This window comes from Pantherophis guttatus, chromosome 5, assembly GCF_059756535.1.
Source record: "Pantherophis guttatus breed Tessera chromosome 5, ASM5975653v1, whole genome shotgun sequence".
Classification (NCBI taxonomy): Eukaryota; Metazoa; Chordata; class Lepidosauria; order Squamata; family Colubridae; genus Pantherophis; species Pantherophis guttatus.
In genome coordinates, this window is record NC_142067.1 from 45,771,414 (window position 1) to 45,791,219 (window position 19,806).

Genomic DNA, 19,806 nt, shown 5'->3' on the forward strand with positions numbered 1-19,806 from the left:
TTGATATCCCCTTCCAAAATCTTAAGTGCACATCACTAGTTTCACCACTTTTGATTTGTAAATAGTGTATAATAGATATTCTAATCAGCAGTTATATTTAATAGCCATCATAAATCTGGTTCTAACCCTTAGTCATAATTGAGAAGGACCAAAGTGCACTGGTGCAGAATACTCGTCAGGCACCAAGAGTCTTCACCTGGCAACTGATCCTCTGGAGAGATACTGCCAATCAAATTTATTTTGTACTGCTTTATACACTTTTTTCTCATGTTTCTATACTTCTGTATGACTGCAATAAATAATTTGAGGTGAACTATATTGCTATAAGTAACTTGCTATATTGCTATAAGTCTCCCAATCAACCACATGTCAAACCTGTTCTAATATTTTATACAAATTGAACTACTTCTAGTATCTAATTTTTGGAAACATACCGAGATGCAAGATATTTTATTAAAGTCCTGTTGCATAATAAGGAATGTTGTTATACAATATTCTGTTTCATACTAAACTAAAGATACTATACTGCTTTCTACACAGAAAGTCATTGAAAAAGAGCAATATTCTTTGCTGGACTGCCAGAGTTCTTCAAACTACTTTGGGACAGTTACATTCACCTCAGAGAGAAGGTTAAAAAATATATTACTACAGATTTCCTCCTTTTTAATTTTTTTTTTAAATAATTTATATCCATTTTTAATCCCTATGGAGATCTGCAACATGAACTAAAATATTAAGGAAATATAAAGAACTAATATCTATTCATATCAATGGACAGAATAATTTCCTTCCCTCCAGGGCACATTCATTCAGAATGTTGCACAGATTCAACTCAGATTCATTCTTTCATTATCATCCTTCATTGAAGCAACCATGAAGTTCTACTCACATATGTGTACAAATCTAATTCTTGCTAAACTTGGCAATCTGTTCTTTAGAGAAAACTAGGTTCTTGGTTCAAAGTTTTTCTATCTGGTCTAGTGTCTCCCAAATTTTCACCAGAGGTGAAATATATATAAAACCAATATAACAACTACAATCATACCCTTAGAAAGGACCAAGCAAAGCAAGCAATCATGTTTATAGCAGAAAAGATTAGGTTACCATCTTGGCCCAATACAGAGGAGAAAACAGAGCATTCTATCAATGGGATTGCCAACTTTTAAGTATTTTAAATATTTTTTAATATTTGAAAGGGGATTTTTTTTGGGAGGGGGGAATCAGAGAGAGAGAGAGAGAGAGAGAGGGAGATGGAGAGGGAGAGTGAGAGTGAGAGGGAGAGGGAGAGAGAGTGAGTTGTGAAACTTTACTAAAATCTTTGGAATGGGATGAAGATATAGATGTCAAAGTGGACAAAATATACAGAATTAATATGATATACAGAAAAGTAAGAAATGCACCAAGGGATATACTTGTGTATTTTTGTCAGAAAGAAGACAAAAGACTAGAGTCTACAACAATGTATTGAATTAATGATAAAGAATCAGAAGTAATTTTACTCAAAGAAATTCTTATCCAAATATTGGAAGTAGAGGAGATGCAAGTGGACCAAAAGGAAGTATCAGGACAACAAATACAAGATAGTGACAAAGAGACTATAATGTTGAGTGCTACAAGCACTGTCTTTGCTAACAGGGGAATGAACTTTGAAGATGGCAGAATTGATCCATTTGACCAAGAACACAACTAAAACTAAAAATATTTTAATTTTTTTGCTAAAAATGGAAAAAGTGAGCTAGGAACTTTTGGATTTGTAGATTAAGAGATTAGATATGAGATAGAGGGCAGTGGGAGAAGGGATAATAAGTTGTTTATAACTCCTGCAGTGAAGATCAAAAATTGCTTCTTTATCTTTTTTTTTCTTCATTGTCTGTGTTTCAGATTTTTTTAATGAAAACATTAAAGAAAAGTTAAGTAAAGGGGAAAACTTAACGTTTCTTTAATGTTTTCATACTGATTAATTATACAGGATATCATTAAACAGAAGCTTATTTTGTCCTACAGTGACAATTTGAATTTTATAAACCATAGGTTTGTTTGCATTATATTTTGCTAGAGAACATATTCATAAATATAACAGACTAGTTTTACACTAATAAAATCATAACAGGTATAAATAATATTGATCATCTATTTTAGTAGATGAGAAAAACAACTATGTTCTGTAAAGAAACAGTTAAATTCATGGCCTTATGAGCCATTACTCAGAGATTTATTGGAGGAGTTAGAAAGTCTTTAGTTCAATATCTGGTGACAGAACAAGGACCATAGGTATATGGACAGGGAGAGGAAGAGAATTCAGTCAAATTATGCCTCTGGGATTTTGCAACATATGGCCCATCAGTCAAGGGTCAAGCCCCCTCACAAATTGCAAGCACTTTACATAGCCATCTACATCAATAAATTACTACTTTCCTGTGGCACAAACACTAATGGAGGAGCAAGAAGAATCATCCCTCTTAGAACTGCTTTATTTTATTTGTATTTACTTATTTTCCTTGCATAGTGACTTGCATCCTCTTAGATATATTAATTTTCTGTTGAAGAAAATCCAGCAGTAGTAGAAAGTATCAGAAACTTTATTTTAATTCTGGTATTGACAGTAAAGCAATCATTTAAGATTTATTATTCAAAAGAGAAAACCTGTATTTAAATCCAGTGAAAATGCTACTCCCTATTATCAAAAACATTTTGTGCATTTTTCTTTCTTTCCATAAAATACTGCTGTTTTCTATCCCTCGTAGCGATTTCTCAGACTACAAGCAGAATGATTTATGTGGAAAAAAGAATAACTTGAACTATATAATTAGTATTTTGTTTGATTTTGAAAATCAGCTGATTTTTATAAGCCCATATTCTTAGTTATACTATATGAGCATATAAATTTAGGCACAAAGAGTGATGGAACATTTCAAAATTATTTAAAGTGTTAGAAAGGCGTTTCTTGATAACAATCATTCTTTTCAAAAGAACGTATGGAGACTTATTTCCATAATAGGAATACCCGTCCCTGGCAAGTCATCTTAATTTGATAAAAGGTGTTCATGTTATTGAGATGGATTAAGGAAAACTACTAAACTCTGGGCTCTGCTCATTAAATGGAATTTAAAATCTTTCTTAATAAGTTGAACACTCACTCTTAAGTGTAAGAACCACCTAGCACAGTACCTTGACAGAGTTAAAATTATGTTGATCATCTTTAATTTATTAGTCATTTCATACACTTCAGCTTTTTGAAATGTGATTCTATGGATGTTTTATTCAGAAAGATTCTATTAAATCCCTGCCAACGCATGTACAGGTTTGGGATATATAGCAACATTATGTTCTTTATATATTAGTAGCTCTTTTATATGCATATCAAAAGTAGTTTCTGGCACTGATTTCATAGTAAATAGTAAAATACATATACCCACACAGTTACTATTTTATACATACCATGATTTTTTTTTAAAAAAGCTGTACATTATAACACATCTGAAGAATTCCAGAGGCTTTACCAACTGTACTTATGAACAATTTCTGGCAAGGTGTTCAGCTAGTTATCATACTTCAGCAATTTCCATAGCCGCATCAATCAGTTTATTGACCTTTCAACAAATACAATAATTTTGCAAATTTTATGTGGAAGTTTCCAGAAACATCTCTAAACACTCCTCTCACAACCTCTGACTCCCTTCTTGAATTGAAGCTCCAAGAAATCCTATGCAGTGACTGCATCTGGGCAGTACAAATGTCAAGGGACATTTTAAAATACCACCATATACAGGTAGCCCTCGATTTATGACCATAATCTGTTGCTTGGTGAAACATTTATTAAGTGAGTTTTGCCCCATTTTACAACCTTTTTTGCCACAGTTGTTAAGTGAATCACTGCATTTATTAAATTAGTAACATTTTCATTAAGTGAATGTGGATTCCCACTGATGTTGCTTGTCAGAAAGTCATAAAAGGGGATCTCATGATCCTGGGCCAAGCATCTAAATTTTGATCATGTGACCATGTTGATGCTGTAATGGTAAGTGTGAAAAACAGTCATAAGTTATTCAGTGATATTTAACTTTGAATGGTCATTAAATGAAATGCTGTAAATCGAGGATTATCTTTAATTTAGTACAAAAACTAATTCCCAAATAGAGACAAACTATGTAAAACTAAAGAACCGCAAATTAATTTACTGTCTGCCCCGAAATACAAATGTATTTTTTAAGTAACCTATGCTAATTAGTGAAAAAATATTTCTCAAAAGCCATAACTGTTATGATACATAAAATTAATAAGACATTTTAAATATATTCTCTGATATCAGAAAACCTGAAAGAAGGGCCCAAAGCTTACTTTTTATTTTGCACGTCAGGTATACGTTTTTAATTACCTGTCATTTCTTTTGTTTCTTGCTAGTATATAAAATGGTAACTTTTTTATCAAGTTACTTATATATAGTAGTTGAAATAGAAGGAAAAGGGGCGTTGGTCCTACCTGAGACGCACCTTCTCACTGGGTGGAGACAGCAGCCAGGCATGGGTTGTACTCGTCTGTTCAGATTGATGGACTGAGTCTGTCAAAGTTGTTAAGTCCCGCCCTTGTTGCTAGGGGCTTCCAGCTTTTGGTGAAGACGTAAAACAGACTCGGCGTGTGGGAGAAAAAGAAAGTTAGTATCATAGACCAGACTGATGAAGGGTGGGGCTGGCTGCTGTCTCCACCCAATGAGAAGGTTCATCTCAGGTAGAACCAACGCCTCTTCTCCATTGTGGGTGGAGACAGCAGCCAGGCATGGGACATACCAAAGTTCACTGTCCCTCAGTACGGGCGGGCCCAGTCTTATCAGAGAACTCCCCCTCTACATGAACCTTTTGTAACACTCTACGCCCAAATGCAGCTTCTGCTGAGGCAAACTTATCCAATTTATAATGATGAATAAATGGAGAAGGAGAAATCCAGGTAGCCGCCCTGCAGATTTCCAGCAATGAAGCCTGCATGGCCCAAGCCGCCGATATCGCCGCGCTGCATGTAGAATGTGCAATCAAGTTAGCCGGTCTAGGCAAGGAGCGAAGTTCGTAAGCTGTGGAGATCATCTGTCGTAGCCAACGACCGATGGTCGAAGGAGTCACCTTGCCACCTAAGGAGATAGGAAGAAAGGAGACAAACAAAGACTCCGACCGCCGAAAATCTGCTGTTCTCTGGAGATATATCTGGAGAGCCCTCTGGACATCTAACTTGTGCCATTGCTGTTCCCGCGGATGAGAAGAGCAAGGACAGAAATCCAGGAGAATAATTTCCTGCAAATGGTGAAACTGAGTGTTAATTTTAGATACAAAAGTAGGATCCATTCTAAGGACCACGCGATCCATATGGAACACACATAAGTCGCTTCTCATCAACAGTGCAGCAATTTCTGAAATTCTTCTTGCGGAAGTTATAGCCACTAGGAAGGCAACTTTACATGATAGTAGCTGTAGGCTGGCAGATCTCAGAGGTTCATACGGGGCTCCCGTTAGGGAGTTCAGAACTAGAGAAAGGTCCCAAGTGGGATGCCTATGCAACACCGGAGGGCATAAGTTAGTGGCTCCCCGGAGGAACCTACGTATCAAAGGGTGTTGTGATAAGGAAGGGAGAGATCCATAAGTCAGGACCATTGAAATAGCCGCCACTTGCCTCTGAAGAGTATTGGGCGAGAGCCCTCTGTCCAGACCATCCTGTAAGAACATCAGAACCTGCACTACAGAAGCCTGAAGCGTAGGGAATCCCTTGAGATCACACCAAGTACAGAAAGGCCGCCAAGTGGCTGAATAAATGCAGTCAGTGGAAGACCGTCGAGAAGCCTGTATTGTCCTAATCACAGTGGCGGGGATACTGACGTGCTGCAGAGCGTTCCACTCAACCGCCAGGTGGTCAGTTGGAGCCACTGGGGCTCCGGGTGTAACACTGCCCCTTGGCTGAGACAATCCTTACTGCACGGGATCCTCTAGGGAGGAGACACTGACAAACTCACAAGATCTGCGAACCATGACCTCCTCGGCCAATGAGGTGCCAGATAGATGATCTCCGCCTGTTCCTGTAAGAGTTTCCGAAGGACACTTGGGATGAGGGGAATCGGTGGAAACGCGTAAAGCAGGCCTGGAGGCCATTGGGAGCACAGAACATCCCCTGCTTCCGCTTGTTGCATTGGAAACCACGAGAAAAACCGTGGAAGTTGAGTGTTCTTCGAGGTTGCAAACAAGTCAACCACCGGTGTGCCAAATCGGGCCGCCAGGTCTTTGAATATCCGAGGGTGTAGATGCCACTCTGAGTGGTCGATCAGTTGTCGACTCAGCCAATCTGCGCACACATTTGACACTCCTGATATGTGCTCCGCCTTCAATGAGGCAAGGTGACATTCCGCCCAGAGTCCCATTCTCTTGGCCTCCAACATCAGAGACTTGGACCTCGTGTGCCTTGGCTGCCACATTGTCCATGAGCACCAGGACGTGGGAACCGGACACAAGATGTTGAAATGCCCGAAAGGCTAGAAATATCGCTTGTAATTCCAGCCAGTTGATGCTTCGAGATGCTTCGCTGGCTGATCACTTGCCCTGCGCCACCTGAAACCGACAATGGGTTCCCCGGCCGAACATGCTGGCATCACTAGTCACCACCAGCCACTGGGGTTCGAAGAAAAGACAGCCCCTGGAAATGGCTGGAGACTGCCACCATCTGAGGGATGTGATTATCTCCCTGGGAACGGGAACCTTGGCAGACGACGTGCCCCTGCCCGACCTCTGAAATGGCAAAAGAAACCATTGGAGGTCTTTCAAGTGTAAACGGCCCAGGGAACAATAGAAATGGCCGAAACCATTTTGCCCAATAGTTGAGATAGAAGCAAGGGAGATGTCTTCCTGTCCTTTTCCACCCAAGCCACAAGGGCTTTTAACTTATCTTGGCATTCCCGGGATAAATAGACCCTATCCTCAACCGTGTCAATAATTGCTCCCAAGTGGAGTATACGCATTGAGGAGGTTAGATGGCTTTTCTCCATATTAATGGAGAAGCCATGGGAGGCGAGGGCCTGAACCGTTAACTGGAGGTTCGAACGGGCCTGCTGAGGGGAAGTAGACAAAATTAAAATGTCGTCCAGATAACACTGGAGATGAACAGAACTAACCCTGAGGGAAGTGGCCAAGGCCGCTAAAACTTTGGTAAAACAACGGGGAGCAGAGGAAAGCCCAAAGGGCAACGCACTGTATTGATAATGAGCTCCTGCATAACAAAACCTGAGAAACTTCCTATGAGAGGGAAGAATAGGCACATGAAGATAAGCTTCAGTGAGATCAATAGAACAGAAGAGATCACCCCTCCTGACGCCATCTAATATAGAATGCAAGGATTGCATCTTGAACCTGTGGTACACCACATAGCGGTTCAAATGTTTAAGGTCCAGAATAGGTCTCCATCCGCCCGATGACTTAGGAACCAGAAATACAAACGAATAGAACTCCTGTCCTGCTTGATCTTCAGGCACCTGTTGGATAGCCCTAATGGCAAGAAGGTGCCTGATAGTCGAATCCATAAGGGTTCAACGTTCAGAATTATGAGAAAGAGGACAGCACACAAAGAACATCAGGGGAGTGGAAAGAAATTCTATAGCCAATCCTGATTTTATGGTGGCCTGGACCCAACAGTCCGAAGTAGTACACTCCCAAACATTGGCGAAGAGGGTCAATCTACCACCAATGGGAGGCTCTGAAGTACTACTAGAGATGGCATTGGATGGAACAACCTCCCCCCCCTCAAAAGGGCCGCCTATTCATTAATGGTCTGCCCCTTGCTGACCTATCCTGAAACCCCCTCTGTCTGGTGACAAAATTACCCGTATTACGAGATGAACTGGACCCCCCGTCCAATGGCTGAAACTGGGGCCAAGGAATGTACAGTGAAAAATGGGACTCTCCCCTACGGAAGACCGTAGGTAAAACCTTCCATCTGTCCTTGGTTTCCACAAGGAAAGGTTCTAATGGGTCCCCAAACATTTTGTCTCCCATAAAGGGAACAGATGCCAGACACCATTTGTGTCTAGCGTCTGCTTGCCAATGGCGGAGCCAAACTAGGCGACGGGCAGCAATAGAGGAGGCCAGCGATTTAGAGGTGAAATGAGCAGCGTTTAGGGTAGCATCTGCCGAGAATTGCACCGCAGTGATGATTTTATTCAGGTCTTGCTTCAACTGCGTGTCCTCAGGGGAGAGCTTGTCCAGAAGCTGCCTTAACCATAGCAAAGTGGATCGATTGAAGAATGAAGCGGTGGTGGCCAATCTGATGGAACAAGATGCTGCCAGATGTGCCCGCTGAAGCACCTGATCCACCCGGCATTCCTCAGGATGGAGACCTTCTTCCGGCTCCCCAGGGACAGATGCATTAGGTAATAGAGCGACAATAGGAGGATTGATTCTAGGCACCTGCAGGAGAGAAGCCAAGTCCGGTGCCACATTAAAGTTCCTTTGATCTGTAGCCATAGGGACAGGAGCTCCCCCAGGTGAAGCCCACTGCTTTTTGATTACGTTAAGGAAGAGAGGTGGAGTGGGAATAGCAGTCACTGGTTTATCCGGCTCAGCAAACAAGGGATTTAGCAATCCAGGGGCCGCAGAAGGGGTAGGTACTGGAGGGCTGGACCCGAGCTGGGCCGCATTTATTACTTTAAACAAGAGAGATTTAAAAATGGCTTAAGGAAACCCGTGAAGGCCGGTTATTCCGGAGGAAGTCCCTCATCTTCCGACAAGTCCGGCTCTTGCTGATCAACCTCTCCGGGAGCTGAAACATGGCTGACAGAGGAGTGGGCTGGAGAATTAGATCCGGCAACCAATAAAGAGTCCATGCTGTAGTCCCGGTCAGGGGACCCAGAGTGGGCCGATTGCACTGAAGTAGGCCTGCCTTGCAAAAGGAAACGGGCTGACAAAGATTGTTGTACCGCTGCAGCGATCATGTGTTGGATGTCCTCAGGCTGCAAACAACACTGAGCGTGGACTGGAGCTGGGCCGGCTTCCGCAGAAGCTCGGACCGGAGCAGAAGATGTAGCGGGCGCTGTCCCCTCTGTGGAAGCCCCTGAAGAAGGGAGAGGGGCAGACCCCCACAAGTCAGAAGCCTGACTATTCAGGCTATGAAGGGACATCTGATCCGGTGTTACTGCCGGACCCTGGTCCATGACATCAGAAGGAATAGCACTGGTACCACCGACAGGCGGCAAACTACGATGGCTGCTGGCCTTATCACACAGCTTCTTTAGAACTTTGTCCCGGCGTTTCTCCACTCGAGAGGAGGCGGAGGAATGTTTGGCACCCTTGTGATGCAAGTGGGAGTCCATGGTGCCCGAGACCTTGCCCTAAGGGATTGCACCCTGAACATCTTTTGAACCAGACTCTCCCTGCATGGAGGAGGATGGTTCCTGGACCATGGCCTTCCGGCCATGTTTGGTCTTGGCCAATGCTTTAGGCATAATGGGCCTTAGGGTGCTTCTCTGATACAGTCTCTCAGTATTAGGCCAAAAGACAAAATGGCCAAAAGGTAGGGTAGGCTCTAAAGGAGCACAAAATGGCCATCGACAACAAGGTTGCAGAGACTATAACAATGATCAAAGTTCCGAGGGGTATGACGAGCCAGTCAGCTGCTAGGAATCTGGGCTGTCAAAGACAAGCCTCTACTGTTTATCAAGTGCCGCTAAAGGACCTTCAGTAAGGCAAGGCTTGAAATGGTCCTAATTGCCTGAGCTGCTGACTTCGGCCGATCAAGTAAGAGGCAAACACCTCCAAGGCACAGGCTGCTTCCTGGAGGCCCAAATAAAGCGCTCACACCTCAAGATCAATCATGCGGCACACAAAATGGCAGGCATGAGCTTGCTGTCAGGCAGGGAGTGCGAAAGCTCTTCAAATGTCTTCAAGCCGCCCTTCGAGTTGGAGGCTTGAGCGCTGAGCCGTCAAGCCTCAAAATCGGATTGAGAGCGATCTGCACGCTCCACTGTCAAAATCGATTGAGCACTATCAATAGGGAGCATGAAACTCCACCAAACGGCAACTTGAACTGTCGGGAGAAATTAAAATGGCCGCTGGACAATCCTGACGGGAACACGAAGCTCCACAGCAAGTTGGCCAAAATTAGGAGCGTGAAACTCCGTCGGCCAGGTCAGCTCCTGCCCCCACCCAGGAGCGCAAGATTCCACCAAAAACCCCTTCTTACTGACCAGTCCAAGGGTAGACGTATTCCAAGCAGCGAGGAGTTGAAATCCACACAGCCAGCCAGACAAGCCAGCTGCTGAGGTAAATAGAAAAACCAATCCGTCCAAATTCACAGAATAATAGTCAAAGGAAGTCCAGAGATCAAAACCAAATAGATGAAGATGAATATTTTCCATTTGAAAAGAAAAGTGGCCAGAGACACAGTCCCACACGACTGTCCAGTCTGACGGACTGAGTCAAAAGCTGGAAGCCCCTAGCAACAAGGGCGGGACTTAACAACGTTGACAGACTCAGTCCATCAATCTGAACAGACAAGTACAACCCATGCCTGGCTGCTGTCTTCACCCACAATGGAGAAGAAGGAGAAACAATAGGAACCTTTGCTTTTAACTATTCCACAAAACAGATGGCATTGATTGTTGTGATTCCTTTTTTCTTTTCAAGGCTACTATGGAAAAAGAAACAACTTCTATTGTAAAATCTATTATCAGGACATTCATAGCTTTTAAGCAAATTTAGGCTTCTCAAGGTTAAGTCATTATTTAAAAAAGAATGAAGAAGTATTCCTTTAATGTTCAGAACACACATTTTCACAGTGCATTCATGTGGAAGAATAAATATGTAATTATTGTTATTATTATGATTCATTGTACAGTCAACCAGATGTTTACATTGAATTTGGCATTTTTACCCACCTATCAAGTCCTTCCCAAGGACTTGGGACAGGCAGATTGTTCTGACTGCACCAAAGGGCCAGTTGTTCATCTTCCCATTTACAGTATATGCAGACTCATCACAGTCTGAAAATAGACCAATGACTATTGTATCATCTGCAAACTTCAGTATTTTAACAGAGGGATCCTTAAAGATGCAGTCATTGGTGTAGAGAGAGAAGAACAATGGAGAGAGAACACAGCTCTGGGGGTCACCTATGCATAAACATCCAACCGGTAATGCCGGATAAATGGAGATGGAGACGTCCAAGTAGCGGCTCGGCAGACCTCCTCGAGTGAAGCTTGGGTAGACCAGGCAGCCGAAGTAGCCGCGCTCCTGGTAGAGTGGGCTGTAACACCACGAGGCACTGGCAACGATTGAGCTTCATAAGCTAAAGAAATGGAAGCCCTGAGCCATCGACCCAAGGTAGTAGAAGAAACCTTTGACCCCATGGACTGGGGTTGGAAAGACACAAAGAGAGCCTCGGAGCGACGAAAGGAAGAAGTCCTGGAGATATAAATCTTGAGAGCCCGATGAACATCAAGCTTGTGCCACACAGTCTCCAAGCGATGACGGGGGAAAGGACAGAAGTTGGGAAGAATGATCTCTTGAGAATGATGAAAAGTTGAATTGATCTTTGGAATAAAAGCTGGATCCAATCTCAAAATTACTCGATCAGGATGAATAATACAGAGATCCTGGCGAACTGAGAGGGCAGCCAACTCCGAGATCCTTCTAGCCGAGGTGATAGCCACTAGAAAGGCTGCCTTAAAAGACAAGAACTTCAGCAAGACTTCCCAGAGAGGTTCAAAAGGAGGACCAGTAAGAGCTAACAGAACCTTATTCAGGTCCCAGGTGGGAAACCGATGAACAGCCGGAGGACGTAGATTGGTTGCGCCTCTGAGGAATGAACGGATGAGAGGATGAGTGGACACCGACTCAGCGGTGCCGCAGGTGAGGATAGATGAGATGGCAGAGATTTGCCTCCGGAGGGTATTGGGAGAAAGCCCCGAAATGAATCCATCGTGAAGGAAGCCCAGGATGTCAAGAATGGAAGCAGCAGTAGGAAGGACCTTCTTACGGCGACACCAGGCAGAGAAGGCCATCCAAGTGGCATTGTAAATACGGTTCGTTGATCCTCGACGGGAGGCCTGGATCATAGAAATTATTTCCGAAGGCACCCTGGCTGAGGGCAGGAGGAACCGCTCAACCTCCAGACGGTCAGCCGGAACCACTGAGGGTCTGGATGAGCTAGACGGCCCTGCCACAGAGATATTTTGTCGGCCGGGATCTGCCAATGGGGAGCAACAGAGAGAGCCATCAGATCCGCAAACCACGGTTGTCTGGGCCAGAAGGGAGCCAGAAGGATGAGCTCGGCTTGTTCCTGCAACAGCTTCCTGATGACCCTGGAGATGAGGGGAAGAGGTGGGAAAGCATAGAGAAGAAGACCACAAGGCCACGGGCTGATCAAGGCGTCCACAGCTTCGGCTCCCGGGACAGGAATCTCGTGTAAAACCTCGGAAGCTGGTGGTTGGATTCGGACGCGAAGAGGTCCACTGCTGGAAGGCCGAAGCGATGCACGATGTCCTGGAACAGAAATGGATCGAGGCTCCACTCCGTCTGGTCCACCACCGATCGACTGAGAGCGTCCGCCTGAACATTTGCTGACCCTGAGATGTGAGAGGCGTGGATGGATGCCAAGTGACTCTCCGCCCACCTGAAGAGACGAGATGCCTCCCTCATGAGAGCCTTGGAGAGGGTCCCTCCTTGCCGGTTGATGTGGGCCTTGGCAGCTACGTTGTCTGTTCTGATCAAGACATCCAGACCTCGAAGGAGAGGAGCGAACTTGCGAAGAGCTCGGAAGATGGCTCTGAGCTCCAAGATGTTGATGTGAAGTCCCCTCTCCTGGACCGACCACTGCCCTTGGGCCAGCTGAGACCCCAGGTGAGCCCCCCATCCGAAGAGGCTCGCGTCCGTGGTGATGCTCACGCGTTGAGGCACTCTGAACAGGCATCCCTGAGCAAGAGCCGGAGAGGTCCACCATGCCAAGGACCGGAGAACTTGAGGAGTCAAGGGGACTCTGGCCTCTGACGTGCTCCTGCGAGACCGTTGAAATGGAAGTAAAAACCATTGAAGTTCCCGGCTATGAAACCGAGACCAGGGAGTGATCCCAAAGGCAGAAACCATTTCCCTAGCAAGCGGGAAAGCCCCAGGAGGGAAAAAGAGCGAGAGGCCTTAACCTGACCTACCAGCTCAACAATGCTGTCCTGACGATCCTGAGAAAGGGAAACCTGCAACCTGACAGAATCAATAACAGCCCCTAAATGCTGAATGCACGTGGAGGGAACTAGATTGCTTTTAGAACGATTAACCAAAAAACCATGGGAATGCAGGGTCTGAAGGGTGACCTGAATATCCTCATTACCCCTAACCTCAGAACTAGACAAAATAAGAAAATCATCTAGATAAAACAAAACTCTAACAGGAAAAGATCTCATATGGCCCGATAAGGCAGCCATGATCTTTGTAAAGACCCTAGGAGCTGAGGAAAGGCCAAAGGGAAGGGCTCTATACTGATAATGCCTACCCCGATAACAAAAATGGAGGTATTTCCGATGGTCCGGAAAAATGGGCACATGGAGATAAGCCTCCGTCAAATCGATGGAAGACAAAAAATCACCTGGACGGATCGAAAGGAGAATGGTCTGGAGGGATTCCATCTTGAACCGACGATAGACTATATATCGGTTCAAGGATTTAAGATCCAATATGGCCCTCCAGCCTCCTGAAGCCTTGGGAACTAGAAACAAATGGGAATAGAATCCCTGGCCAACTTCCCCTAGGGGAACACATTGAACAGCCCTAATCTCCAAAAGGTGTTGAATAGCCTCATCTAGCAGAACCCTCTTGGACCTGACATGAGAGACAGGGCACCTGACAAACAAGTCAGGGGGAACAGAAGAGAACTCAAGGGTCAACCCAAACCTAATAGTACGTCTAATCCAGGGGTCTGAAACTGAACAATCCCATTGGTCAGCAAAAAATGCTAACCTACCTCCAATTAAGGAGTCAGAGATAGGAAAAGGAGAACTAACGGGACCTGCGAAAGGGACGCCCCCTACCCCCCCTGAAGGGTCTGCGGGGAGGGAAACGGGACCCCTGCCTGACCTGGAAATCCTGCTGTTGTCCGCCCCTGGGCTGAGGGTACCGCTGAGGCCTGGACTGGAAGGAAGAGAAGTCGGAGCGAAAGGAATGGCCTCGAAAGGAACCCTGCTGACGAGGATCAGATCTTCTCGATAAGGCAGACAGAATCTTGCGATGATCCTTCGTCTCGATGAGGAGTGGGTCCAAGGCTGGGCCGAAGAGATAGTTCCCCGAGAAAGGAGCTGAAGCCAGTCTCCACTTGTTCCGAACATCTGCCTGCCACTGACGAAGCCACAGGAGCCTACGAGAAGTGACTGAAGCCCCGATAGCCTTAGCTGAAAATCTTGCCGCATTCAGAGTAGCATCAGCAGAGAACTCAACAGCAGCTAGGATCTTGTTGATGTCCTGGTGAGATCGCATATCAGAAGGAGGCAGCCTTTCCTGTAATTGGCGAAGCCAAAGGATGGAGGCCCTGTTAAAAAAGGAAGCTGCCGAGGAGGCCTGAATGGACCAAGCAGAGGCCTGGTGGTCCTTGACCAAGGAGCGTTCCAACTTCTTATCTTCAGGGCGCAGGAATTCCTCTGACGGACCAGTAAGAGGAGATGCAGAAGAGAGGGCGACGACGGGAGCATCTACAGAAGGAACTTGAAGAATATTAGCAAAATCAGATGCCATATTATAAAATCTTTTATCTAGACCATTGGGAACCGGGCCAGAACTAGGAGAAGACCACTGTCTTTGAACGACATCAGAAAACAGCTTGGGAGCTGGAACGACCTCTGCACGAATGGAAGGTTCCTGAAATAATAATGATGAAGAGGGATGCTGAGAAGATGGTGTAGAAGCCCCTTGAGAGGAAGGAGTAGAAGAAATTCCCAGGCCAGTAACATTTTGAGCTTTAAATAGAAGGGATCTGAATAATTGAGGCTTGAAGAGACCAATGAAGGAAGGCTGGTCTGGTTCAAGGCCTTCATCCTCCGAGAGATCTTGATCAGGGGCAATTTCCCCCTCAGACAGGGAACCTTGACTTGCATTTTCCGGGGAATCCGCCCTTTCTTCACATTGCACAGGATCAGCAACCATCTGGGCCCTCACAGAACGACTCTGCTGACTCACATAACTGGAGGCCTCAGAAGAGGCCCTTTGCTGAAGGCCTTCAGCAATACCCTGCCTAATTGAAACAGAAACAAGTTCAGCTAGGGCAGGAGTTAAATTTACAGGAGCCTCAGACCCCTGAATGCAGGTTTGGGCTTGAGCCTCAGGAAATTCTTGCCTTGGGGGGGCCTGAATAGAAACAATTGGAGATAGAGGCCTAGCAGCAGGAAAAACTGAAGAAGCATCAGCAGCTACATTCTCACCCAGAGTAGACTGATCAGGAGAAAAATCATGTTCAATTTGAATTTGGGAAGAAGGAACAGCCACATTGGAAGTGGGGAGGGCAGGAGATTTAGAAGGCCCCATAGAAGGAGATGAAACTCTAGAGGCCTCTGAAGCAGCTTTTTGAAAGGCCTTTTCCATGGCCTTATGCCTCCTGGTCTCTTCTCTTGATGATGCAGCAATATTAGCACTCTTGGAGTGAGTGGATCTAGTAGAAACTCTGGCTGCCTTGGGAGGAACAGAATCCCCTGAGGAACTTTCTTTAGGATCAGAAGAATGGCCCCTTTTTCCTTTGCTTTGGAATTTATTGCTCCTAGCATCAGCCATGATAAAGCAGAAATTTACTTTTGCAGCTCAGAATAAATGCAAAGGATAGAAATCACCCTTAAATGCACCCACAGGGAATAATTGGAGGTTCAGGTAACTCACTGCGCCAGGAGAGAAGCAGAGTAGAATCCAGGAGCCAGGAAGATTACTCAGGAGGCAGGAAATAGCCACTAGCCAAAGGGCTTAACAGCGTGGCAAAATTGGGCGTGGAAAAGCCTTCGCGCCAGAAATCTGCAGCCACAATTCTCTAAACAGCAGCAGGAGGCAGGGAAACCTCTCCAGAAGCCTCCAAAATCCTTTGAAAGTGCTGCAAAAGATAGGGCGATGCAAAACGCACGTGGGCGTTGCTGCAGGGCTGCTCAGGGCCACTGGAGCGTTTCTAGCACTCCCCAGCTGATTCCAATAAAGTTTAGCCACTTTTGAAGAAAACTCCAGCAATTTGAGCAGAAAGGAGCAAACTAAGTAGAAATAAGCCAGCAATGGCAAATAACTCCCCCACAAAGAGTTAATGAGAGAGAGAACTAACAGACACGACTGTCCTCTACCGGACCGAGTCTAAAAACTGGATACAGGAAGAGGCGGGGCTTCTTTTGTTGGTGGACTCGGTCCTAGAGCTACTGGCTTGGTTGTAACCCTTTAGTGACCGGCGTTTCCTCCGTGACTGAGAAAAAGGCTGAGTGATGCACTTAATGAAACACTGTACAGACCCAATATTCAATATATACAAACTAAAGGTAAACCGCTCCAAACTCGATTGCAGAAAATACGACTTCAGCAACAGAGTGGTCAATGCCTGGACTGCACTACCTGACTCTGTGGTTTCTTCCCCAAACCTCCAAAATTTTAACCTTAGACTTGTTGACCTCACCCCATTCCTAAGAGGTCTGTAAGGGGCGTGCATAAGCGCACCAACATGCCTACCATCCCTGTCCTAATGTCCCCTTTTATACGTATCCATTTCATGTATTCATAATAATGTTTATACTTATATCTGTTATCTAATACATGCTCGACAAAATAAATAAATAAAATAAATTGTGTTTGTAACTTGCCTTAACTATTGCAGATTAACCCCTTTTCTAAAGTTATACTATATACATGTTTTCCAGCAGGCCCAGGGCCAGAGTTAGTTGTGACCCTTGCACAGGATATAGTAATAGCAATAGCACTTAAGAGTTATATACCGCTTCATAGTGCTTTTTCAGCACTCTCTAAGTGGTTTAGAGTCAGCATATGGTGGTATTGTAAATCTTTTAAATTATCTTGGCGTGGTATACTATTTCATTAATGTGTCTGCTTTCAATTTGTTTTGCTTTATTATTTCTTTGAAATTAATAACAAGAACAGTAACAATAACTGATTGAATTTTAAGGCTTAGATTTCTAAAAGGAATACCTTTCTATTTCTCATTCTAATTCTAGAAACAGCTAGTTAAATGTTGAACTCTAAATTATAGGCATTAAAAGATATGCATTGTTTAAAAAAAGTTATTCTATGAATCTTATTCTAACCAAATAACATATTCTGAGAATTAAGGAAAGGAATGTTAACCTTAATGGAGCCTATTATTGCTGAACACTTTGCTGTGATGAGACATTGCTGTCCAAGAGACATTTGGCCAATTATCTTTATCAGATCATTGTTATCAATACTCCTAGTCATCTGCTAATCCAGTCAAGGATGGTTTCCCACCTAATGGGCTAATCTATCTAACAGTCAAGTACTTTTTTTGGGGGGGGGGGGAGAATCTTCTTTTGCTTCCCATACAAATACATCATTCTTTTTATTTGTGAATCCCTGTGTGTTTTAGTAAGTGAAATCTAATCAATATTTGCTTGAGGGTTTGCTGCCTTTGTTGGTAGTACTATAACTGCAGTTTCTCAAGTCCAACTATTTATCATTCATGTGTCTACCTAGCTTTATTTTCCTCGACAGGAAAGAGATGCCTGTCCTAGCATACAGCTGTCATGCCATTAGATTCCTGTAATCCGGGGGTGGGGTGGGGTGGGACGGACAGTGAGGAGAAACTGCTTTCCCTAGAAAGAGTTGCTTCATATTCCAAAGGAACATGGCCTTTGTATCTGAAAGACTAAGGAGGTTTGTTATGATGGAAATGAGAGGAGGTTTCTCAAAACCTACAGTACAAAGGCTGATTATAGCAAATTGTTCTAACAAAAAACCATAAAAATGTCTCCTAGAGCTTGCAGGATTATAGCTATTTTATTTTGAAACTATTTCATTATATGGTGGTCCAGACTCATCCCCTCTCCCTTTTCAATATATTCTATAGATGATAGAAGACCTTTAAGAAAGCTTTCTTTTTTATCTTCTGCTACCAGTTTGCCACTTCCTATACTTTTATACCAATCCCCCGGAAACACATTTGTATTATTATATTTTCTTTTTTTTAATTACAAAAATGTATATTTGAGTCTGTTCCATTGTCTTCCACATAGATCTTAACAGCAAGAAATAAGTTTAATAAAATATCTTTCTTTCCAGTATCCCATTTGTCAACCGTCTGGGATGTTATGTGGCAGGTGCACATCTGTCTGAATTCTAAAATCCAAGAGCACTTTAACTTCTTCATTTTTCTATTACTTTATCTATTTTGTGGCCACATTAGATCTTGATTGCAAATAAATGGTATTTCTTGAAGATATTCCAATGTTTGTGGTTTGGTTTCCGAACATTTCGTTATCAGGCTAGGTGACATTTTCAGCAGAATTTAGGGAATGTCAACGTTGATGTTCTTCTGCTTATAAGGGCTTTGTGTGGTCAGCAGCCCTTATATCAGAAGAACACCAACACTGACATTTGTTATTTGTTGCTGTCTTCTCAACTGTGGCTTTATATATATATATATATATGTTTGTTTTTAAGGGTTGATGTTGTACAGTCAGACTCCATTTCTGTCTGGTTCTCAAGAAGGGTTTATTCTTATGTGAGGCAATTCCTATCACCCATCTCCTCCCACTTATTACTGTATGATTGTAACCTTGTTGCTGGCATCCTTACAATTTATACTGACTGTTTCCTAATATGATTTGATTGCTTATTTGTTCCCTATGACTATCATTAAGTGTTGTACCTTATGATTCTTGATGAACGTATCTTTTCTTTTATGTACACTGAGAGCATATGCACCAAGACAAATTCCTTGTGTGTCCAATCACACTTGGCCAATAAAGAATTCCTATTCTATTCTATTCTATTCTATTCTATTCTATTCTATTCTATTCTATTCTATTCTATTCTATTCTATTCTATTCTATTCTATTCTATTCTATTCTATTCTATTCTATTCCAGTTTCTTTGGAAGACCAAGGGAATGTGGACTTAAAAAGCAGGAACCTGATTAATTTTCTATCCAGAGAGCATCTACACCTGTACAGTTATTTCTATCTCTTAATATTTATCAGAATTAAAGGGAAGATATAACTTTATTTATAGTATTTTCTGTATTTACAGCCATCCATCCAGATCAACTGGTAGACATTGTTGAAATTCATTTTCCAAGTGGAAAGATATCTGCTTAGAGAGAGGCTGCCCTTTCTCCTCATTAAACAGACAGAAAAGCCCTGAAGAGAAAAGTATATCAATCAGGTTGCTGTAGACAGGGAGAATGAATCCAAACTTTACCTACAGTCAAATCAGATTGTTTTGCAAATTATATCTAACAATATATTAATAATGGTCGACAGAGAACAAAACAACCTATCATCTTTTTTTTAAGAGACAACTCCACTGTGTATTGTACTGTATATTTGATGATCTTTGTTGAAATGTGAATGGCTGCCAGGTGGAATCTGAAAAGAAACAAAACTCCCCCACAAATCCCTGTATGCTATTTAAGATGAAATGCTCCCCACATACTTTGCAGTCTTTTCAATTTGAGTTTTCATGAAAGACCAGTGGACAGTCTTGATAAATTTGCCACCTATAACAGTGAATACTTTAAAGTCTAAATTTGATACATCAGATACAATCACCCATAGGGACTTCTGGAGGACTGCTTAAATAAACATTAATGTACAATGTGACG

At 43.5% G+C, this 19,806-nt stretch overlaps 2 protein-coding genes across 19 annotated transcripts in view; both read right to left on the reverse strand.

Annotated features, from left to right (window-relative positions):
* ROBO2 (roundabout guidance receptor 2) overlaps window positions 1-19,806 on the reverse strand; it is a 727,272-nt gene that overhangs the window by 227,339 nt on the left and 480,127 nt on the right. The window lies entirely within an intron of this gene.
* Window positions 11,140-18,539, reverse strand: LOC117668045 (uncharacterized). The gene is made up of 2 exons (XM_034421765.3): window positions 14,082-18,539; window positions 11,140-13,011 (listed from the first exon to the last, which is right to left on the reverse strand). The coding sequence occupies exons 1-2, from the start codon at window positions 15,759-15,761 to the stop codon at window positions 12,079-12,081; spliced, it is 2,613 nt and encodes an 870-aa protein (XP_034277656.2). The 5' UTR covers window positions 15,762-18,539; the 3' UTR covers window positions 11,140-12,078.

What these genes read in the sequence shown, in the direction of transcription:
- LOC117668045 (XM_034421765.3), bottom strand. Translation starts at nt 15,761, where the DNA reads ATGGCTGATGCTAGGAGCAATAAATTCCAAAGCAAAGGAAAAAGGGGC. An exon ending in GACAACAGCAGGATTTCCAG is followed by an intron (nt 13,012 to 14,081) that starts GTCAGGCAGGGG and finishes ACGGTCTCGCAG; the next exon opens with GAGCACGTCAGAGGCCAGAG.